This window comes from Leopardus geoffroyi, chromosome D3 (assembly GCF_018350155.1).
Source record: "Leopardus geoffroyi isolate Oge1 chromosome D3, O.geoffroyi_Oge1_pat1.0, whole genome shotgun sequence".
Taxonomy (NCBI): domain Eukaryota; kingdom Metazoa; phylum Chordata; class Mammalia; order Carnivora; family Felidae; genus Leopardus; species Leopardus geoffroyi.
The window spans coordinates 21,039,734-21,059,502 of record NC_059339.1 but is presented as its reverse complement, the minus strand read 5'-3'; the positions used below and the strand labels follow the sequence as shown (position 1 = coordinate 21,059,502).

The 19,769-nt window shown below is 48.3% G+C and overlaps 2 gene segments (V, D, J or C); both read left to right on the top strand.

The window, feature by feature from the left end:
* Nucleotides 1-295: 295 nt before the first annotated feature.
* Nucleotides 296-19,769, top strand: part of LOC123587586 — a 1,001,573-nt gene continuing 982,099 nt past the window's right edge. Inside the window, 2 exon segments of the V gene segment in view lie at nt 296-366; nt 488-808. Coding sequence covers nt 321-366; nt 488-808 — 367 coding nt within the window.
* On the top strand, nt 11,626-13,324 carry LOC123587602. The segment is given in 2 exon segments: nt 11,626-12,270; nt 12,362-13,324. Coding segments are annotated over 2 exon segments (354 nt in total).

The following is a 19,769-nucleotide window of genomic DNA, read 5'->3' as shown; positions in this document are numbered from 1 at the left end:
ACAGAAAGCAAGGACTGGGCCCCTTGCGTCCAGTGGGGCCAGGGCAGGTGTGTCCGGTCAGGACCTGGAGGAGTGTCTGGACCTGGGGCTGTGTGTGGTCCCCACAGCTGCTGCTTCCAGGCCCACCCAGGGGGAACGTAGTGCATCAGGAAGTCTCCGTGTCCAAGGGCCACAGACCCTGTGTATGCACATGGAGAAAAGGTGGGTGTGGGTCTCATTTGCATGAGCAGCCCCTCCTCTGTGACCCTGTGGACAGGGGATAAGACAGGCCAGGGGCAGTCCAGCCCCAGCTCTTCGGCCTAAGAAGGGGGTGTGTCACCATGGCCTGGATCTCTGTCCTCCTCGTGCTCCTCTGTCACTGCGCAGGTAGGGACAGGATCCAGGGCACCAGGATGGGCCCGCAGCCAGAGTCAAATCCCTGTGGCCCAGCTCCCTAATCTCATGTACCCTGTCCCTTGTCTTCCCTCTGCTGTGTCTGTGTTTGCAGGTTCCCTGTCCCAGCCTGTCGTGACTCAGCCAGCCTCCCTCTCTGCATCTCTGGGAGCGACAGCCAGACTCACCTGCACCCTGAGTAGGGACATCAATGTTGGAAGCTATAACATATACTGGTACCAACAGAATCCAGGGAGCCCTCCCCGGTATCTCCTGTACTACTACTCAGACTCAGATAAGCACCAGGGCCCCGGGGTCCCCAGCCGCTTCTCTGGGTCCAAAGATGCCTCGGCCAATGCAGGGCTTCTGCTCATCTCTGGGCTGCAGCCTGAGGACGAGGCTGACTATTACTGTGCAATTTGGCACAGTAGTGCTGGTCACAGTGACACGCACTCATGGGGAAGTGGGACAAATATCTCAGCCTGCTCAGACCCCTGCACTCTGACTCTCTTCCAGTTGAAAATAACTTGAATGCACACTGACTGTCTTTGGAAGTAGCTTCTAGATCACAATACCTTTCCTCCTCCCAGTGTCCTATTCAACTTCTTTGTACTGTCAGGAAAACAAACAAGCCAACAAACAAACAGGCAACAAAGAAACCCACGACAATGCCGACATTTTGTCTGGTGGTTAAAGTGTAAAACTCAGAGAGTGTGGAGCTGGCCCTTTTTCTCTTTACAAAGGCACATCCACTGTCTTAGTTTTCTAGTCAGAGTCTGGACCATCGCAGCAGGTGGACAGTCCTCCAGAATGTGGAGTCTGTTCCTCCAGGGGTTGGGGCAGAGGCTCCCTTCCTCCAGGTTCCTGTGCTCAGAGCTGGCTGAATAGCTGTGTGTTCCAGGTAGGATGTACTAAATAAGATTGGTGCCGAAGGAGGACTCAGAACAGAAGAAATAGCAGGCACAGAGCTGGCTGGGCATCCAGGCTAGCTACTTGCCCCTGAAATTGTGATGTCAGGGGACGGTGATTAGCCAGGGGAGAAACTTTAGGTGTCAGCAAACTCTCAGGAGTGCTTGTGAAGGTAAAATGCAGCGCTCCTTCATTGCTACAAAATGCTGGGTCTGCTCTTGGGAAGGTGGGAAGTAGATCCCACAGATGTGAATTTACCAAAGCGGACACCATCAGGGACTTTGGGTACCCCTGTGGCTGGTTTCCTGAACCCCCAGGCCCTGACTCTGTCCTCTTCTCTTCTCCTGTGACATCAGAGCTCATCAGTGATCCAAGCAGCTGGGAGGCTGTGGGGCGACAGGGCAAGATGTCCCCTATCTGTGCACAAAGAAGTCCAGCCCTGTGTCTTTCCAGAAGGAAGTTCTTCCATTTGTGACCACATGGACGAACCTGCCAGATATTACCCTAGGAGAAATAAGCCCTACAGAGAAAGAAAAAATGCTATATGATCTCATTTATATGTGGAATCTACAGGAAAAATAATTTTAAAAATTACTGTCAAGTTTTACTGATGATGATGAGTTAGAATAGGGTACCACATACCAGGACAAGAAGGATATTTGTATAAGTACAGCTTCTGACATATAATTTGATTTTGAACTGATAATTTATAGTGATGAGAATAAACACAACAAGATTTATTATTTTAATCACTCCGTATTGTGCAATTCAGAGATACTGAGTATACTCACAATGTTTTGTAACCACCACAACTATCCATTTCCAGAGCTTTTTCATCATCCCGAGCACCCATAAGGGAATGGGTAATCTGGAATGGCAGAGGAGCCAGATCCCAGGAATCCATGCCAATGCAGGAAGCAGCAAAGGGCAGAGGGCAGCTCCCATGGGGGCTGTTGGCAGATGTGGCCTGACGCAGCTGAGAGAGTCTTTAGGCTGGGCTTCTTTTTTTTTTTTTTTTTTTTAATTTCTTTTTTAAACGTTTATTTATTTTTGAGACAGAGAGAGACAGAGCATGAATGGGGGAGGGTCAGAGAGAGGGAGCCACAGAATCGGAAACAGGCTCCAGGCTCCAAGCTATCAGCACAGAGCCTGACGCGGAGCTCGAACTCACGAACCGCGAGATCATGACCTGAGCCGAAGTCAGCCGCTTAACCGACTGAGCCACCCAGGCGCCCCTAGACTGGGCTTCTTACCCCAGATTGACCATGTGGATGCATGCTGACCACCATGGCATGCGTACCAATGTGTCCCATTGCAACGTGTCCAAGAATACCAGCTTTCTCTCCCAGAGTGTGTCAGGAACACCAGTGAGAAGCTTAGGATCTCGATTGGGTCACCTGCTGTATGATTCATGCATATGCCTATCTGAATCCCCTCCAAACTCCGTGTCACTTCTCTTCTAGGAACCTCGCAAAGGCCCTGTTTTCAGTGTACTTGCTCCCTGGTGGTCAAGGGGAACTTGGATTACCTTCTGGTCTTTGTATTCTGTGGCATCTATCTATGTGTGGCTTTCTAGGCCAGTTTCATACTGTTTGTATTCCTAGAACTTTGTTATAAATTTAAGCAGGAAGTATGGTGCCTCCAGATATTTATTCTTCTTTCTCAAGAAAGCTTGGGCAATTTTAGGTCTTTTTCTGCCTCTATACAAAAGTCAGGACTTTTTTTCTATTTCTGTGAAAAATATCATAGGAATTTTCATAGGAAGCCTTGAATCTATACATTGTTTTGGGTAGTATGGACAATTTAAGGTTACTTTTGTTGTGGAAAACACTGGATATTGGAATTCTGGATGAAATACATAATACACACAGCTTCCATTATCTGCAATAGTCACAGTTAAGATTCAGAGTATTCTGTGACTTCTCATGTGCTTCAGCATTTTGTAGTGACGGATGTGAATTGATAACTTTTCTCTTAAGTTTTAGGTCTTCTTCTTCATCTTGAAATCTGATGCATATAATTACACATTAACCACTGTCTCAGGAATAATTTTGGCGAATAGAATTGGATTTAATATGAATCTTTTTTTGACATTTATTTATTTTTGAGGGGGTGCAGAGAGAGAAAGGGAAACAGAGGAACAGAAGCAGGCTTGGCATTGATAGCAGAAAGTCCGATGCAGGGCTTGAACTCAGGAACTGTGCGATCACGACCTGAGCTGAAATCGAAAGTCAGATGGTTAACTGACTGAGACACCCAGGTGCCCCGAAGTTACTATAAATCTTTACGTCTGATGTGAGTTAAGTCTCTGAACACAGTTGATGACAAAGAAAGCAATGGCCATATACGTATCACGAAACAATCTACTAACCATTCAGAAATGAGCATTGGATCACATTCTTATTCCACACTGGGATGAAGTCCAATTTTGTGGCTTTTCTTTCACATATTACTCGAGAAATTGTATGTTTTTCCATTTCCCCGGCCACCCTTCTAGTTCTTTCTGCTACATAGAGACTACACAAGGCAAGGGTATTTTACAATGCCTCGGGATGGTCACACGATGTTTTCAGACAGTGCCATTTTCGTTCAGATTCTTTTTTTCCTTGATGTTTGGAGAAATCTCATAATTTAATGGTGATATGATTACCTTCCCCTCAAAACCAGTAGTTACATTGTTGCTACTGAAGATAATAGATGGCTTCCAAGAGCAAATGAGGGTGACTTCCACAGCCTGGGGTGCCTCTGGTGTAGACTCCCCCACCTCTGGTCTTCTGCCCCGTGGCTATCAGGAGACAGGGACTAGGACTGAGTCAGAAGAGACCCTGTTTGTTCATACCCAGCGCGGGCTTTGAAATTCCCAGTGGCCTCACTCCTGGAGGACTGACCACTAAGTTTCTCCAAAGAGACAAGAGGCCATTTCACTGGGGAGGGCAGAAAATATTCCCAGGGATGGGGTACAAGTGGAATGAACTAGAAGCATGGCCAGGATGTGAGAAGCAGATGCATGCCCTCAGTCTGCCTTTCCAAGGAAGAAACTTGGGACTGAGGCCACCAGGGACATGGAGGAGATGACTCGGGGCAAGATGTCACCCTGTCACTCAGTGTCCCAGGCTCCCTGCAGTCATTGATTCTGTGTAGTCCCAATATATGCCTCCTTCAAGGTCTCCCCTAGGGGACATCAGGGTGACCAAGGGGCAGTAAAAGAGAGGAAGTTAATTTGCATGAAGCACCTCTCCTCCTCATAGGTCTGCAGGCATGAAAAGGCCCAGAGGAGACCCCAATCCAACCCAAGAACCTGAGGAGGCAAGACCTGTGAGGATCCCCACCATGGCCTGGATGGTGCTTCTTCTCAGGTTCCTTGCTTATGGCTCAGGTCAGGGGAAGAGACTGCTTTCTTGGAGGGCACATAAAATCAAGGTTTCAGGGTGACCCTTGCTTCGCATAACAACACATGTGCCTCCTTTTAGTTTTAGGATCCAATTCTCATACTGTGGTTATCCAAGAGCCATCACAGTCAGTGTCTGCAGGAGGCATGGTGACACTCACCTGTGACTAGCTCTGGGTCAGTATCTATCAGTAACTTCCCTGGCTGGTACCAACAGACTCCAGGCAGGGGTGCCCACCCCCTTATCTACCATAAACAGTCACCTGTCTCGGGTCCTTGATCACTTCTCCAGGTCCATCTCCAGGAACAAAGCCGTCCTCACCATCACAGGGGCCAGCATGAGGATGAGGCAGATTAGCACTGTATGCTGTCTCCGGGTAGTGGCATTCCACAGTGATCTCAATCTATGGAGATGTGCAACCAGGGCTCAGAATGTGGCTCAGGGCTCAGCCCTGAGCAGCAGGGAAGCAAGCGAGGGGGAGGATGGTCAACACCACCATGGGAAGGGAGGCTCCCTAGCCTGATTCTGCTGTGCAGTGGTTCATCCCGATGTGCCCATCCCATCTCTCCCAGTGTGTGTCCCTCTCACCAGTGTGACCCCAAGACTGGGCTTCATTTCTACATCTGCACATATAATGAAGGGGAGTGGGTTCAGCACCTAAATATATCAACAAATGGTCAGAGTCAGCAACCTCAACAACCTGCTCCCTGTGAGATGCTTATTCAAATGACATTAAGAGCCATGTTGTCATTCACTAATCTGCTGATGGGGACCAACTGAATAAGTTATGAAGGCCAAGCCGTCAGTCAGGCAAATACTGTAACACCCACATCCTTCCTATGGGGGACAGAAGGCGTCGCTGCAGCCCTGGTTGTCTGTGATGTTTCCACGCCTCTCAACATGTCACACCGTGGTCTCAGTTTGACACGGGGACAACAGACCCATCACCTGCCCTCCATCTGCTCTCCCACCTGACTTCCCCTGTGTCAGTCAGGGCATTCCTGTCTCTGTGGGCATCACCCTCTAGCCACCTAACTCTCTGGACCATCACTCCCTCTCCCACAGCCTGCAGTCCATTCAGTTACCTCCCTCTGTCCCACTTGGGGACACAACCCATTTCACCCTTCCTGTTTTCTCTGCTGTCATCTTCCTCCAACCATCCCCCGGGGTTGCCTTCTACTTCTCCTTGCCCCAAAATCTGTCTTAGAACTTCCTGCAGAACTAAATCTCTAATGAGCAGCACTGACCAGGAGAAGCCCAGCTGGAATGAAAAGACTCCCAGCACAGGGATGGGAGGTTGCAGGATGGCCCCGCAGTGGTCCTACTGGACTCCCGGGCCCTGCTCAGTCCCCATACCCTCAGCAGCCTCATCAGTTTGTGGAGTCCTTTCTGCCGCTCCAGAAAGGCACAGATTTCCATAATCTATGTGTCCTCCTCTGTGAAGGTTTGTGACTGCTCAGCAAGTTCCTGTTCACACTCATCACCCAGAGTCAGCCTGCACCCTAGAAGCCCCCTGTGGGGGCAGATCCCCTGCTCTCTTCCCTGCATCTTGTCATCAGCTCCACCGGGATTCCTAGACTGTCCTCGGTCAAGATTGTTCCTGTCCTTCTCACAATAGCCCCTCCCAAGGAAGAACCCGGTTCAGGGAGAGTGCACCAGGACTGCATCTCCATCCTTCTCTGAAGGGTCTGTCTCACGTGGTGGAAGCACAAACATCAGAGACACAGGTAAAGGAGAGCATTGGGAGCAGTGGGAAAGAACAAGAAAGTGGAAAGAATGAGACGTTTGCCTGGAGAGCAGCAGGGGCTGCTGTGTGATCATGTCTAAGGGTTTCTGCAGGATGGGGGATCCAGCTGCCAGCCCTGCACTGACAGGAGGCCCCAGGTCTGGGCCCCCTTGTTTCCTGTGGGGACAGGGCAGGTGTGTCCAATCAGGACCTGGAGGACCTGGAGGACCTGTACTGATTGTATCAATCAATACAGCAAAAGCATTTTACACAATTCAAAACCTATTAAGGACAAAGAGGGAGAATGAATGAATGAATGAATGAATGAAAAGGCAACATTTCTCAGAGAATGAAAATACAGGAGCACATCCTCAGCTTGATAACGAAAATGATGAAACACCACAGCTTACACACACTGAAGTGAAGCACTGAAAACTTTCCCCCAGGGTAGCAACAAGGTCATCACGTCCAGTCTCAATACTGCTGTTAGCCATGGGACTGGATGTGCCTGACCAAACCATAAGGCAAGTCAAACAATGAGAGGCATACAGACTAAGGAGAACAAGAGGCAATTGTCCCTATTTTCAGGCCAGAGGATGATATAGGGGAAAAATGCAAAGGGAGCTATGAACATGTGTGTAAATAAATATATGAATTGAAAGGGTAATCAATTTCGGGAAGGTGGTGGAACACAAGATCAGCATAGAAAGATCATTTAGTTGCGTATATACAAGCAGTAACCTTGTGAAAAACAATGTAAAAATCACACTTAAAACCACTCCATGATGAAATATTTGGGTGAATATGTAACAAAACATGTACAGGTCATGGATGCTGAAATCTCGACAATGCTGGGAAATGTAATCAAAGTGGATCTAAAACCGTGGACGGATATGTTGTGTTCAAAGATTAGAAGAGTCAATATAGTAAAGATGACAATTCTTCCCAACTTGTAGAGAAGTGTAATTCAATTCCTATCGCAACAAGACAGAGTGATATGGATGGAAGGTAGACACAGTGGCCAATGTAACAGAACAGAACAGAACAGAAAACTCACAAAAGCATGGATAAGAAATACTTATGGATACTTACGGATAAGAAAACCTTATTGACAAGGTTGCAGAAGCCTTTCAGAGGAGGAAGGATGGCCTTTGAACAAATGTCCACAGAACCACTGGATGTCCATCGAGAGAAATGAAGCTCACCAAAAACTCTCCCTCCATAAAAAAATTCACTAAAAGGATTATTGACATAATTGTAAAGTATACAGTTGTAAACATAAAAATGGAAAAAATCTTCAGGCTCTAGGGTTTGTATAAACATGTTTAGATAAGACCCCATTAGCACAAGCCATAAAAAAACTGATACATTGGACTTCATCAAAGATAAATTCATTGTTTTCCCTTTCCTTGATAAATCACTTAGCCAATAAATGAGCTAAAAAATCGCAGATTAAAACAAAACCCAATTTATTGGACACTCGTTGGCATCCATCGCTACATTGCATAGGAGCTGAAAAACATTCCCAAGGTTTACAGATGCTACATCGCACACCAGTGCAGGGATATGATGTCTGCAGCATCTTCTGCCAGATGTCAACAACTTACCACTAACGGGAGGTAATGTTTGCAACTCACAGAGACCAGGACTCCTTCTGAGCATGCAAAACACTGCAGTCATCAAGGGCAGTATTATGGGATCACGTTGGCCATGATTCAGCTCAAGGATGTGTGAACAAACGGAGCTGAGGAAACCAGCTGGGCTCTCAGGGCTGTTGGACACAGTGAGGTATGTGCCTGTCAGTCAAAAGGGGGCGCTGTGGGAGTACCCTGTGGTGTCTTCACAACTGCTCAGAACCTGGGCCTGGGGACTGGGCTCTGGGCTCCCCGATGGGAAGTCGGCACGTGTGTCCCTTCTGGTGTGGCAAGGTCCCCCGAGCAGGGACCTGTGCGTTGTGCATGCAGGTGCTTCCTCCCAGGGTTCTCCCCAGTGGTGAAGCCAACCTCCATCGTCCCCAGGGTGTGTTCTTCAGCTGGGCTGAAGCACCAGGGCTCAGGGAGGGGCTGGGCAGTCAGTAGATGGACTTCATTTGCATGGACAGCTCCTCCTGTGGCAGAGGGTGGAGGAGAAAAGGAGGCCCGGGGCAGCCCAGCCCAGTGTGGGTACTAGGGTCTATGTCACCATGGCTTGGCCTCTTCTCGTCCTCATACTCCTGTCTCACTGCACAGGTAGGGACTGGCCTCAGGGACACAGGGGGGCCTCAAAGGATGCTTCCCATGCTTAGCATTTTGGGACATTTTCCCTGTATATCTGGTTCCATCAGTGACGAGTGTCTGTGTTTGCAGGTTCCCTGTCCCAGCCTGTGCTGACCCAGCCGTCCTCCCTGTCTGCATCTCCAGGAACAACAGCCAGACTCACCTGCACTCTGAGCAGCGGCTTCAATGTTGGAAGCTACTACATAAATTGGTTCCAGCAGAAGCCAGGGAGCCCTCCCCGGTATCTCCTGTACTACTACTCAGATTCAAATAAGCACCAGGGCCCTGGGGTCCCCAGCCGCTTCTCCGGGTCCAAAGATGCCTCGGCCAATGCGGGGCTTCTGCTCATCTCTGGGCCGCAGCCTGAGGACGAGGCTGACTATTACTGTGCTACAGGTTATGGCAGTGGGAGCAGCTACCGTTACTCACAGTGACTCAGATAACGAGGAAGTGAGACCAAAACCCTGGGTCCACAGACCTTGTCTCCAAGCCTCTTTTATTGAGAAGCTTCTGTGGAGGCTCCTGTAGGGGAGAGTCCCTATGGTGAGACCTGTCCTTGAGGAGGTTGAAGTGACACACAAGAAATTTAATAGAGAACCTATGGGAATCAACATAGACCTTGAAATTCAGAAGACGCCCAGGCAAAAATGAGGTCTATGTTTTTCTGAATTACATGGATGAGGTAGGGGTCTAGTATTCAATGCAAAGAAATACACTTCACAGACAGAAGAAGAAGAGTAGAGTAGATGTTTCATAAACAATATGTTCAGGGCCCCTGGGAAACGATGGGACACAGAGGACTGTGACTAAACAGGCTTTGCTGCCCCTTTGCCCCATCTGTCCCACCCCATGCATATCCTAGGGCAGCTGTCTGTGGTGCCAGCTGTCTTCCCGGAACAGGTGCTACCACTGAATTTTTAGTCAGTTGAAGAGACATGAAGAGCTTTTCCTGAGTGTATGGGCATCGACTGCTTTTTAACTCAAAATGACCGTCATGCCAGGGTGCCTGGGTGGCTCTGTCTGTTAAGCGTCTAATTTCTGCTCGCGTCATGGTCTCATGGTTCATGGGATCGAGCCCTGCGTGGGGCTCTGTGCTGACAGTTTGGAGCCAGGAAGCTGCTTCAGATTCTGTGTCTCCCTCTCTCTCTGCCCCTCCCCCACCGATGCTCTGGTGCTCTCTGTCTCAAAAGTAAGTAAACACACGAATATTTAAAAAAAATAATAAATAAAAAAACTTCATGCCGAGTGGCTCATCGAAGGGATGCCTGCCCTTGTGTCCTGCAGTTCCAGTAAGAATTTGCTATGGCCGAGGTCAAAGGTTGCTGTCTGCGTGCTTCTCTTGGATTTTGACGGTTCCCTGTCTCACCCGTGGGTCTTTCATCTATTTTGAGTTCATTTTGGATTATGGTGTAAGAAAGTGGTGCAGTCGTTCTTCTGCACGTTGCTGTCCAGTTTACTCCACACCATTTGTTGAAGACACTTCTTCCCATTGGATACTCTTTCCTGCTTTGTCCAGCATGAGCTAGTGTATAGTGTCCTGGACCTGACACTTTCCAGGTTCCTCTGTCTCCCCAGGAGTCATTGTCAACCTGTGCTCACCCAGCCTTCATCAGCGTCACAATCGAGGAAACAGAATCCCCATGAGCAGGAAGCCCAGTGACAGCAAATGTCACAGGAGTCCTAACACCAGGGCAGGACTTGCTTTGAACACCTGCTCTCCTGGGATGAGGCTGATGCTCAGGGATCCGTGGGTGAGTCTCTGTCCCCATGGGCGGCTGAGCCCCCAACCATGTCTGGGCTCCAGGTAGCGCCTGAAGCTGATCAGCGCATTGATTCTGGGACAGCAGCCTCAGTGCTGCTCCCTTGGAGCTCAAGGCCCACGGGGACACGAGGCACACTCTGCATCCTCTCAGGGCTGGACTGTCACCCCCAGACACTCCAGTGACACCTCCAGCCAGGATAGGCCTCTGCTGAAACGTCTGTCTCAAGTCAGGGCTACAGGGCCTGTGACCTCAGAGACACAGTGCCCCTTATCTCCACCTCAGCTGGAGTCAATATGGGAACTTTGAAAGAATTTTCTGGGTCAAATTGGCCTCAGCTAGTGGAATCATTCCTCTAATCAGCGGCGGCTGACTGAGCAATTTTTCTATCCTGAACACGGTGAACACAAGACACAGGGACTATTGCTTTACCCACCCTGAGAGGAGTCTGAGCCCTCATCGTTCCATGCAGCAAACTCTGTGTTTGTTCATTCCACCAGAGAGATCAGTGTGAAGTTCACTGGAACAGGCTCCTCATGGTGTTTCCCAGGGCACCATGTTGGGCTTTCCTACTTTACCTGTTAGACCAGACCTAATATGCAGAATTGTTATTAAAATAATAATAATAAAAATGAATCAAGTGATTTAAGCAAGGTATTGGCCCCTCTTCAACCAAGAACTAAATGTCACGTATTTTCCATTATGTTTTCACGCATTTGGCAACCACTATTTTAAATCATATTCTGTCTGCCAGAAACATGGGTCCGGGGAAACACACTTGCAATTAAACCTGTACCTTCCCATTGAAACTGTCACTGACTTTAAATCACTCTTTCAGAGCTGAGGTTTTGGAAAAAATGACACACATTCGTTTTAAGGTAACAGTTGTCTAATAGGTGATTAACACATGAAGTCTGCCAACAGGTCCCTGTCAGAACACCTACAGCTGTCACTCCTTCCCTCCTAGAACTTCCTGTAGGTTTGCCCTTTGTGCTCTGAGGTCAATGCCACACACAGCCTCGCTTGGCAGGGCTCTTGCAGAGTTGGGTCTATGTGCTGGCAGAACAGATTATAGGAGTGAATCCAGTGTGCGGAGGACTGTTTCTAAGCTGGTGGAAATGGTGACAGATGACCGAGGCTTTTAGGGCTTAACCCTTCTAGGAACAGACATGAGGGCTTCTACACAACCCGGAAAGGAGTGGTCCCCAACTCCTCTGGGCTGTGTGAACACGTGTGGAAGGGAAGTTCTGGAAACCAGGGAGGAATCCCATAAGAGGAACGGCCAGCCTCCTGGATGGGAGGGAACACCTGTCCATGGAGACCTGTCACTGTTCTGAACTTGATCATGATCTCAAAGGAGTGTGTCCTAGAGATGCCAGCTCAGTCTTGACCCATGAACGAGCAAGGGAGCAGTGGGGAGGCTGGAGCTGTCTCTCTGATGGGCGCTGGTCACCATGTCACACAATGGCGTGTCTGTGACTGGACACTAGGGGTCACTCAGGGCCTGGTTCTGAGGGGTCAGGGTTATTGAGACTTGGATCTGCCACCTGGCACTGCTTTTGCCTTCTGCTCAGGGCTCCCATCTGGGACCTCCCCACCCCCTGGCCCCACACAGCCCCTGCCCTGCCCACCCCTGACCTCCTCAGGATGAGGGACCAACCGGGGCCTGTGAAGGGTCAGAGAGCTGGGGGTGTCATGCATGGATGGGTCCTCCCTCTCTCAGAGGATGAAGAGGGGAAGGAGGGGTTAGGGAAGGTCTGCTCAGCCTGGGGTCACAGAGGGCAGGAGCAGTCATGAGGAACGGGCCTCCACCATGGCCTGGGTCTCTCTCTTCCTCATCCTACTTGCTCACTGCACAGGTGACTGGATGCAGAGACAGGGGAAGAGGCCCTGCTTCCTCCTCTTGTATCTAGACCCCACCCTCATCCTCTCTGTCTCTTCTTCTTCCAGGGTCCTTGGCCCAGTCTGTGCTGACTCAGCCATCTTCAGTGTCTGGGTCCCTGGGCCAGACACTCACCATTTCCTGTACTGGAAGCCCAGCCAACATTGGGGCTGGTTATTGTGTGTTTTGGTACCAACAGCTCCCAGGAATGACCCCTAAAGCCATTCTCCACGAGAACACTTGGCCTTTTGGGGTCCCAGACCGGTTCTCTGGCTCCAAGTCTGGCAACACAGGCTCCTTGACCATCACTGGGCTCCAGGAGGACGATGAGGCTGATGATCACGGCTCAGCGTGGGACAAGAAACTCATTGCTTAGGCAGTGCCCAGTCCTTTGGGGAAGTGAGGCAAAAATCTGCTGTTTCCCCAGCAACGGGGGTCCTCTTGCAGCCTCCTCCCTTTGGCCAAGTCAGCTGCTTCCTTCGTTTGCTGGAAACTGTAGTGTGAAAACAATGTCAAGGAACTTCGGTTAGCAAATGACCCATATTCTATTAACCTCAGGCCACCAAGCCTGTCCCCGGCTGGAACACATTGTAGGAGATTCTCCCACCGAGGAGAAATTTCTGGGTGTCAGGGGCCAGCTGCCCTGGGGACAGAGTCTGTGACAGGTCAGGACAGAGCCAGGAACAAAGAGTCCAGGTGTGCCTGAGTGTTGATACCCTACTGCCCAGATAATGTGCATCCATAGCACTTCCTGAACACCTAGTGTGTGCCACAAATGACTCCAGGGATGTGAGTCCCATGTGGACGTGACAGGAAGGGTCCCCATGTTCAGGGAGTCGACAGTGTCTGGGAGAAGAGAGAGGACACAGAAGCTAAACATGTGGTAAAGGAAGGTTGTCAAAAGTCCTCTCCATGAATATCCTTGACGATGAAACACATTGCAGGAGCATGGGAGTAACATGGTCACTGTACATGAGAAGCCGTAAAAGTGGTCATGGCCAAAGACGTGAGTAGAGTTCATTACAATGCAATTGACAAGAAAATGTGTTCATTCCTGTGACACACAACACAAACACATTTTAAAGGTAGGTAGAGAACGTTACCTAGTATAAGCAACATGTAAGACTTCTGAAATGTTATAAAAATTTGTTTTCAATGAATGACATTTCTGATAAACATAGGAAGTATTTTGGTAAAACAGAGTGCTTGTATTCTAGGCAGATAAGGTTAAAAGTGAATAAACCTTTTGTTTCCATTTTTCATAAGAGCAGACCAATAGTTCAAGAAAATTTTGACCTTTTAACCCAGAGAAAACACAATTTTAATTTTTCATCCATGCATTTTGATATGAAACCTCATTTCTTTACTGAATATTTTTAAAATTTAACGAGTACTAACCACACTTAAAATTCCTTTCCACGTTTCTTTCCCAAAATCCTACTACAGCTTTCTCTTATACATTTAGATCTCGATCTAAGGATTCTTTGAATAACTGGACTCATGTTAGGACAAAATTATTTTTCTTTTCCTTCAACACAAAATGTATTCCCTTTCTTCATACTTTTTCCCCTCAAAAAACACGTGTCTTACTTTCCTGGAGCACGTAGTTGTTTTCCTTATTGTTTTTAGTAGCCTAAGTTATATTCATTAGAATTCCTAACTCTAGAGACCTTAGTTTTCTAGTGAAAATTAAATAGGAAGCAACTGTGAACTGTTTGCTATGCCAGTATTCTTTAGATTAGCAAATTTGTGACTACCTTTCATAATTTCTAGAAACATAATATTTAAATAAATAACAACCCAAGTTTACTAATGGACCCACATTTATCTTTATAGTTTTTCTGTACTAAGACAAATTAGATAAACAGATGGTTCATACTTAAATGTTTTATTACTTTATCTTATTTACCTTACAAAACATAAAGAACTATAATTAGGAAGCTATACTCTCTGTAGCAATTAGTAGATTAAATGCAATCCCTATCAAATGCCTACATGCCTATTTTGCACTCTAAGAAAAGATGATCTTAAAATTTCTGTGGAATTGCAGGGACTCAGAACATCCAAAAAATCCTGAAGAAGAACACATTTTCAGGACTGACAATTCTAGATTTCAAAACTCACTGGGGCACCTGCGTGGCTCAGTTGGTTGGGCATCAAACCTCTGCTCAGGTCATGTTCTCACATGAGTTCGAGCCCCACATTGGGCTCTGTGCTGAAAGCTCGGAGCCTGGAGCCTGCTTCGGATTCTGTGTGTCCCTGTCTCTCCGCTCCTCCCCTGCTCGCACTCTGTGTCCATCTCTCTCTCTCTCTCTCAAAAATATATAAACATTAAAAATTTTTTTTTAGATTTCAAAACTCACTAAAACTCACTTATGAAGCTATAGTCAAGATGAATGTGGTACCCGCCTAAGGATAGACATAGGGATAAGTAAAACATATCTCAGAGGCCAGAAATGAATCATTCATCTATGGTCAATTGATTGTCAAAAGGATACTCAGAGAATGTACTCTGAAAAAAAAAGATCTCTCCAACCAATGGTGCTAGGCCAACTAGATATCCACACACAAAAGTATGAAGTTAGACTTTTACCACATACTATAAACAAAAATGGATGTAAAATGGATCAAAGGTCTAAATTGTAGAGCTAAAACTATAAAGATCTTAGAAGAAAACAAGAAGGAAATCCCCATGATTTTTGAGCTTGGCAAGAGATTCTTCACATAGGATATCATAAGAAACACCCAAAAAAGGGGGGGGGATGATCATCAATTGGGGTCTCAAAAGTTCCTATTTTTGTACACCCAAAGATACTATCAAGAAAGAAAATGCAACCCTAAGTACAACCGCATCTCCCAGAGGCCACTGAAGGAGATAAGAAATGCCTGGGACAGCCTAACTCTAGCCATGGGTTCTCAGTAGGACTGTGGCCACCATGGTGTAACCTCTTCTCCTGTGTTCTCTCCTTACTGCACAGGTAAGGACCGTCCTCGGTGACCCAAAGCAGCCTCTGAGCCTATGTCCACACCTTTGGATCAGACCTCCAAGCAGCTTCACCTCCATCCCTGCCCCATCACCCATGAGTGTCTGTGTTTGCAAGTTCTTTTTGCCAGCTTGTGCTGACTCAGACACCCTCCTTCTCTGCATCTCTGAAGAATCAAATAGACTCATTTTCACCCTGAGAAATGACATCATTGTTGTTTTAAGAAATATGCATAATGGTGCCAGTAGAAGCCATGGAACCCTTGGCGGTATCTCCTGCGATTCAAGGCAGGGTCAAATACCACACCAGAGATCCCAGTGCCCTGTCGTTTTCTGGATCCAAAGATGTTTTGACCAATGCATATGTTCTGACGTCTCTGGGATCCAGTGTACAAGGAAGTGACTCTTAGTGTCATATATGCCAAGATAGTACCAATGCTTACACAGTGCTTTAGATCCATAGGGAAGTGAGAAAATTCTCCCTCCACTCTCTAGACCTGGTGGCATCCCCTGTCAAGAGGTTCCAGGAGTGACTTTTGTTGTCAGATCTTCCAAAAGATTATTTGTTGTCCGGGAATAAGATGATCTGAGAGTGCCATATCCCTTCCTTCAGTTATGTCTTCAGAGTGATTCTCATCTGTCCTGTGTTCATATTTTCAAAGGCAAAACTAGCTTGTTCAGAGTTACAAATGACTCAGTGGAGGAGAGCCTGGCTGGGTCAGTGGTTAGAGCACGCAACTCTTGACCTTGGGTTCGTGAGTTCAAGCCCCACTTTAGGTACAGATGTTACTTAAAAATAAGCTGTTGAGGGTCACCTGGGTGGCTCAGTTGGTTGATCGTCCAACTCTTTGATTTCAGCTCAGGTCATGATCCCAGGGTGTTGGGATCGAGTCCTGTGTCAGACTCCACACTCACTTTCTCCCGTTTTCCTGTGATAGAGCTCTGCTGAACTCCTGAATTCCCTGGTGCTGGGCAGTGCCTTCCCAATGAGCAGATCTGAACAGATCCCTTAACAAGGAAGACAGACGAAATGACTATTACACATGCAAAGTGATTTCCAACTTCATATGTCATTGTGGTATTACAAATTGAACAAGGATGTACCAGAGGCCTCCCATGACCATGGCTAAAGTTCAATACAGTGCCAGCACCAATACTACCGAGGATGTGGGGCAGCAGGAACTCTCATTCACTGCTGGTGGGAGTGCGAAAAGCCCCATCCCTTGGGGCTTCTACGAAAAAAAGAAAAAAAAAGGGAAAGAAAAATGACAACAACAATAAAGCAAACCAAAGACAACAAAAAAGTTATCATGATGCAGAAATTTCGCCTAGTGGTTCACACGTAAAATTTAGAGCCTGTGGATTTCGCTTTTTTTGTCTTCACAAGGGTCCATCAACTTGCCTTAGTTTTCTGATCAGAGTCTACAGACTGTGCCCACAGCAGACAGTCCTCCACAGCATGGCCTGTGTTCCTCCAGGGGTGAGAGCAGAGGCCCTCCCTTCCCTCCAGGCTCCTGTGCTCAGGGCTGACTGAGTAGCTCTGTGTCCCAGCGAGGAGACACTAAGGAATCACAGACACAGAGCTGGCCTGGCCCACTGGCTGGGTACCTGCCATTCATTTGTGATGTCAGGAGAGGGTGACTGCCCCTGGGAGAAACTGTGTGTGCCAGTCAGCAAACTTCTCCGTGGGGCTTGTGAGGGACAGGTGGGAGTGCCACCAGTGCAGCAAAATTTTTAGTCTGCTTGGGAGATTTCACCGACGTGACTTCCCTACAGCTGACACCATCAGGGCCCATGGGCAGCATGTGGCTGGTTTCTGGAGCCCAGAAGAATGGACTGTGTCTTCCTCTCCTCTCCTGCCGCATCGGGGTTGTCCGTGATCCATGCAGTAGAGGGGCTGCGGGGCACCATGTTGCATAAAGGAAGTCGATCCCCTGAGCCTTTCCAGGAGAACGTCTTGTCATTTGTGACAACATGGACGAACCTGCGGGACATGACCCTGAGAGAAATAAGGCCTACACAGAAAGGCGAATGCTTTTTTTTATCTCATTTATATGTGGAACCTACAGGAAAAAGATAATAAAATCTCTGTCAATTTTTAGTGATGAGGATGAGTTAGAATAGGGTAACACATATAAAGATGGGAAAGAGATTGGTGTGAGTGCAACTTCCTTAACATAAGTTGGATTTTCATCTAGTAATTTTTAATTATAAAAATACACACAACAGGAAATTTACTCTTTTCGTCACTTTCTTGTGCAAATCAGAGATATGAACTATATTCGCCATGTTGGGTGACCATCACGACTCTCCATTTCTCAAAGCTTTTTATCATCCCAAACAGTAACTGTGCACCCAGGAAGGGAATGGGTCAGCTGGGTGTACAGAGAAGCCAGGGCCCCAGGAGCCCATGCCAATGCAGGAAGCAGCAGAGGGCAGAGGGCAGCTCCCATGGGGCTCTTTGCGGATGTGGCCGGACCCAGGTGGGAGCGTCGTTAGGCTGTGCTTCCTACCCCGGAATGACCACGTGGGTGCACGCTCAGCCCATGGCACGGGGATCCGTGTGCCTGCTGCAGGGGGTCCAGAAACTCCAGCTTTCTTTCCCAAAATGTGTCAGGGAACATCCGTGAGACCTGAGGTCCTCCTATGAGGCATCTGCTGTATGATTCATGCCTATTCTTGTCTGAATTCCCTGCAAAATCCATGAGTGCTCTCCTCCAGAGACTGAGGAAAGGCCTCATTTTCAGTCTACATTCTCTGTGCTTGTCAAGCGGAACTTGCACTTATTTCTGGTCTTTTTATTTATATTGTTTGGGTACTTTTAGCTTTATTTATTTATTTTAAGAGAGAGAGAGAGGGAGGAAGGAGCAGAGAGAGAGGGAGTGAGAATCCCAAGTAGGCTCAGAACCCGGCTCAGGGCTCAATCACAGAAGTGGAGATCATGACAAGAACTGAAACCAAGAGTCTGACACCCAACCGACTGAGCCACCCTATTTCTGGCCTTTTGAATCTGTACCATTGATATATGTGTCTGTTTGGGGACTGATACCACGCCAATTATAGGTAATGTAGAAAATGCAAAGTTTGATAGATGATAGATAGAATATACTCACGTGGTCTATAGCCATGCACCGTCATTGATCTACCTCATCCAGTTCAGTGCAGAGGTAATGGGGACTGGCCCGCCAGAATGGGAAGTGAGATGAGAAAACTGAACTGTCCCCCCAGGTCTCCAGGAAAAAGGTTGTGGAGAGGCGTGCATGCTCTCCACTCTTGTGCTCACTGGGCGGAAACATCATCCCCCAGTGGTCGATGACTCTTGGCCCCAACAACACAAGTCTCTAAGTAGTGGGGGGATCCCAGGGTGATTCATGCTGAGGAGGCCTTGTGTCTGCAGCAAGGACTGAGATGTGGTGGCACCTGCAGCACAGGAAGAAGCCCTGAGGGAGGAGAAGATCTGGCCCTGTGTGGGGGTGGACAGTATGCCAGGCTGACTGAAGTCCTTAGTGCCCTGGTGTCTCTCTCACAGCTCCAGGATGTCCCTTCCAGTCATGGGTGCGGCTGGACACCTAGACAGCAAGGGGCGCTGTAGGCCTGTGCCTGAGTGGTGTCTGTGTGGGGAGGGGTCCCAGCTGAGAACCCAGGCCTGGAGCCCTGCCTCGTGCCCCCTGCAAAATTGTGCCTAGAGGAGTTTCCCTAGTCCCACCCACCCCACACTCAGCTGTCACCACATTCAGTCCCAGGGGAGGGAGAGATTTGCCTGAAGGCTTCCTCTCTCTCTTCCAGGAGGGGAGAGGATAAGAGAGGCTTTGTGCAGGTCTCTCCCTTGAGGGCTCAGAAGCACAGCCTGGGGTGTCTCCACCCTGGCCTGGACGCCTCCCCTCCTCACCTTCCTTGCTCTCTGCTCAGGTTACTGGCTTTGGAAAGCGGAAGAATTGCTTCCGGGGGACCCCTAAGTTGCTTGTTTACCCCATTTTGAGAATACACTGTGAGTAATAACCTGATACTGACCCGTGTCTCCACTGCTCCGTTGCTGGGTCCTGGGCACTGTCTGTGTTGACACAGGAAGCCTCTTTATCAGGGTCTGTGGGCTAGAAGGTCACCCTTACTCGCACTGGAATCAGCAACAATGTTGGGTCGTATTATGTGGGCTGGTACCCACAGATTCCCCACCGTGTCCCCAAAGCTGAGATGCTCAGAAGCACTGGGCCCTCCGGGATCCCAGCTGGGTTCTCGAGAACAGGGCCTCTCTGATCATCTCGGGCCTGCGGCCTGAGGATGAGGCTGGTCATTACTGACACAGTGCTCTAAGCCTGTGGGCAAATGATACAGCAATGTGCCCCAGTTTCCCATGGTCACTGCCAGTGACAAATAAACAGGGAGACCGTGGACACCCTGGAGGGTCTGAGGGTCTGACTCTCTGAGCAAAGAACAACTATGAAGAGTCAGTGACAGTATCTTCCCCTCGTGTGGTTTTCTTCTAAAAATAAGAC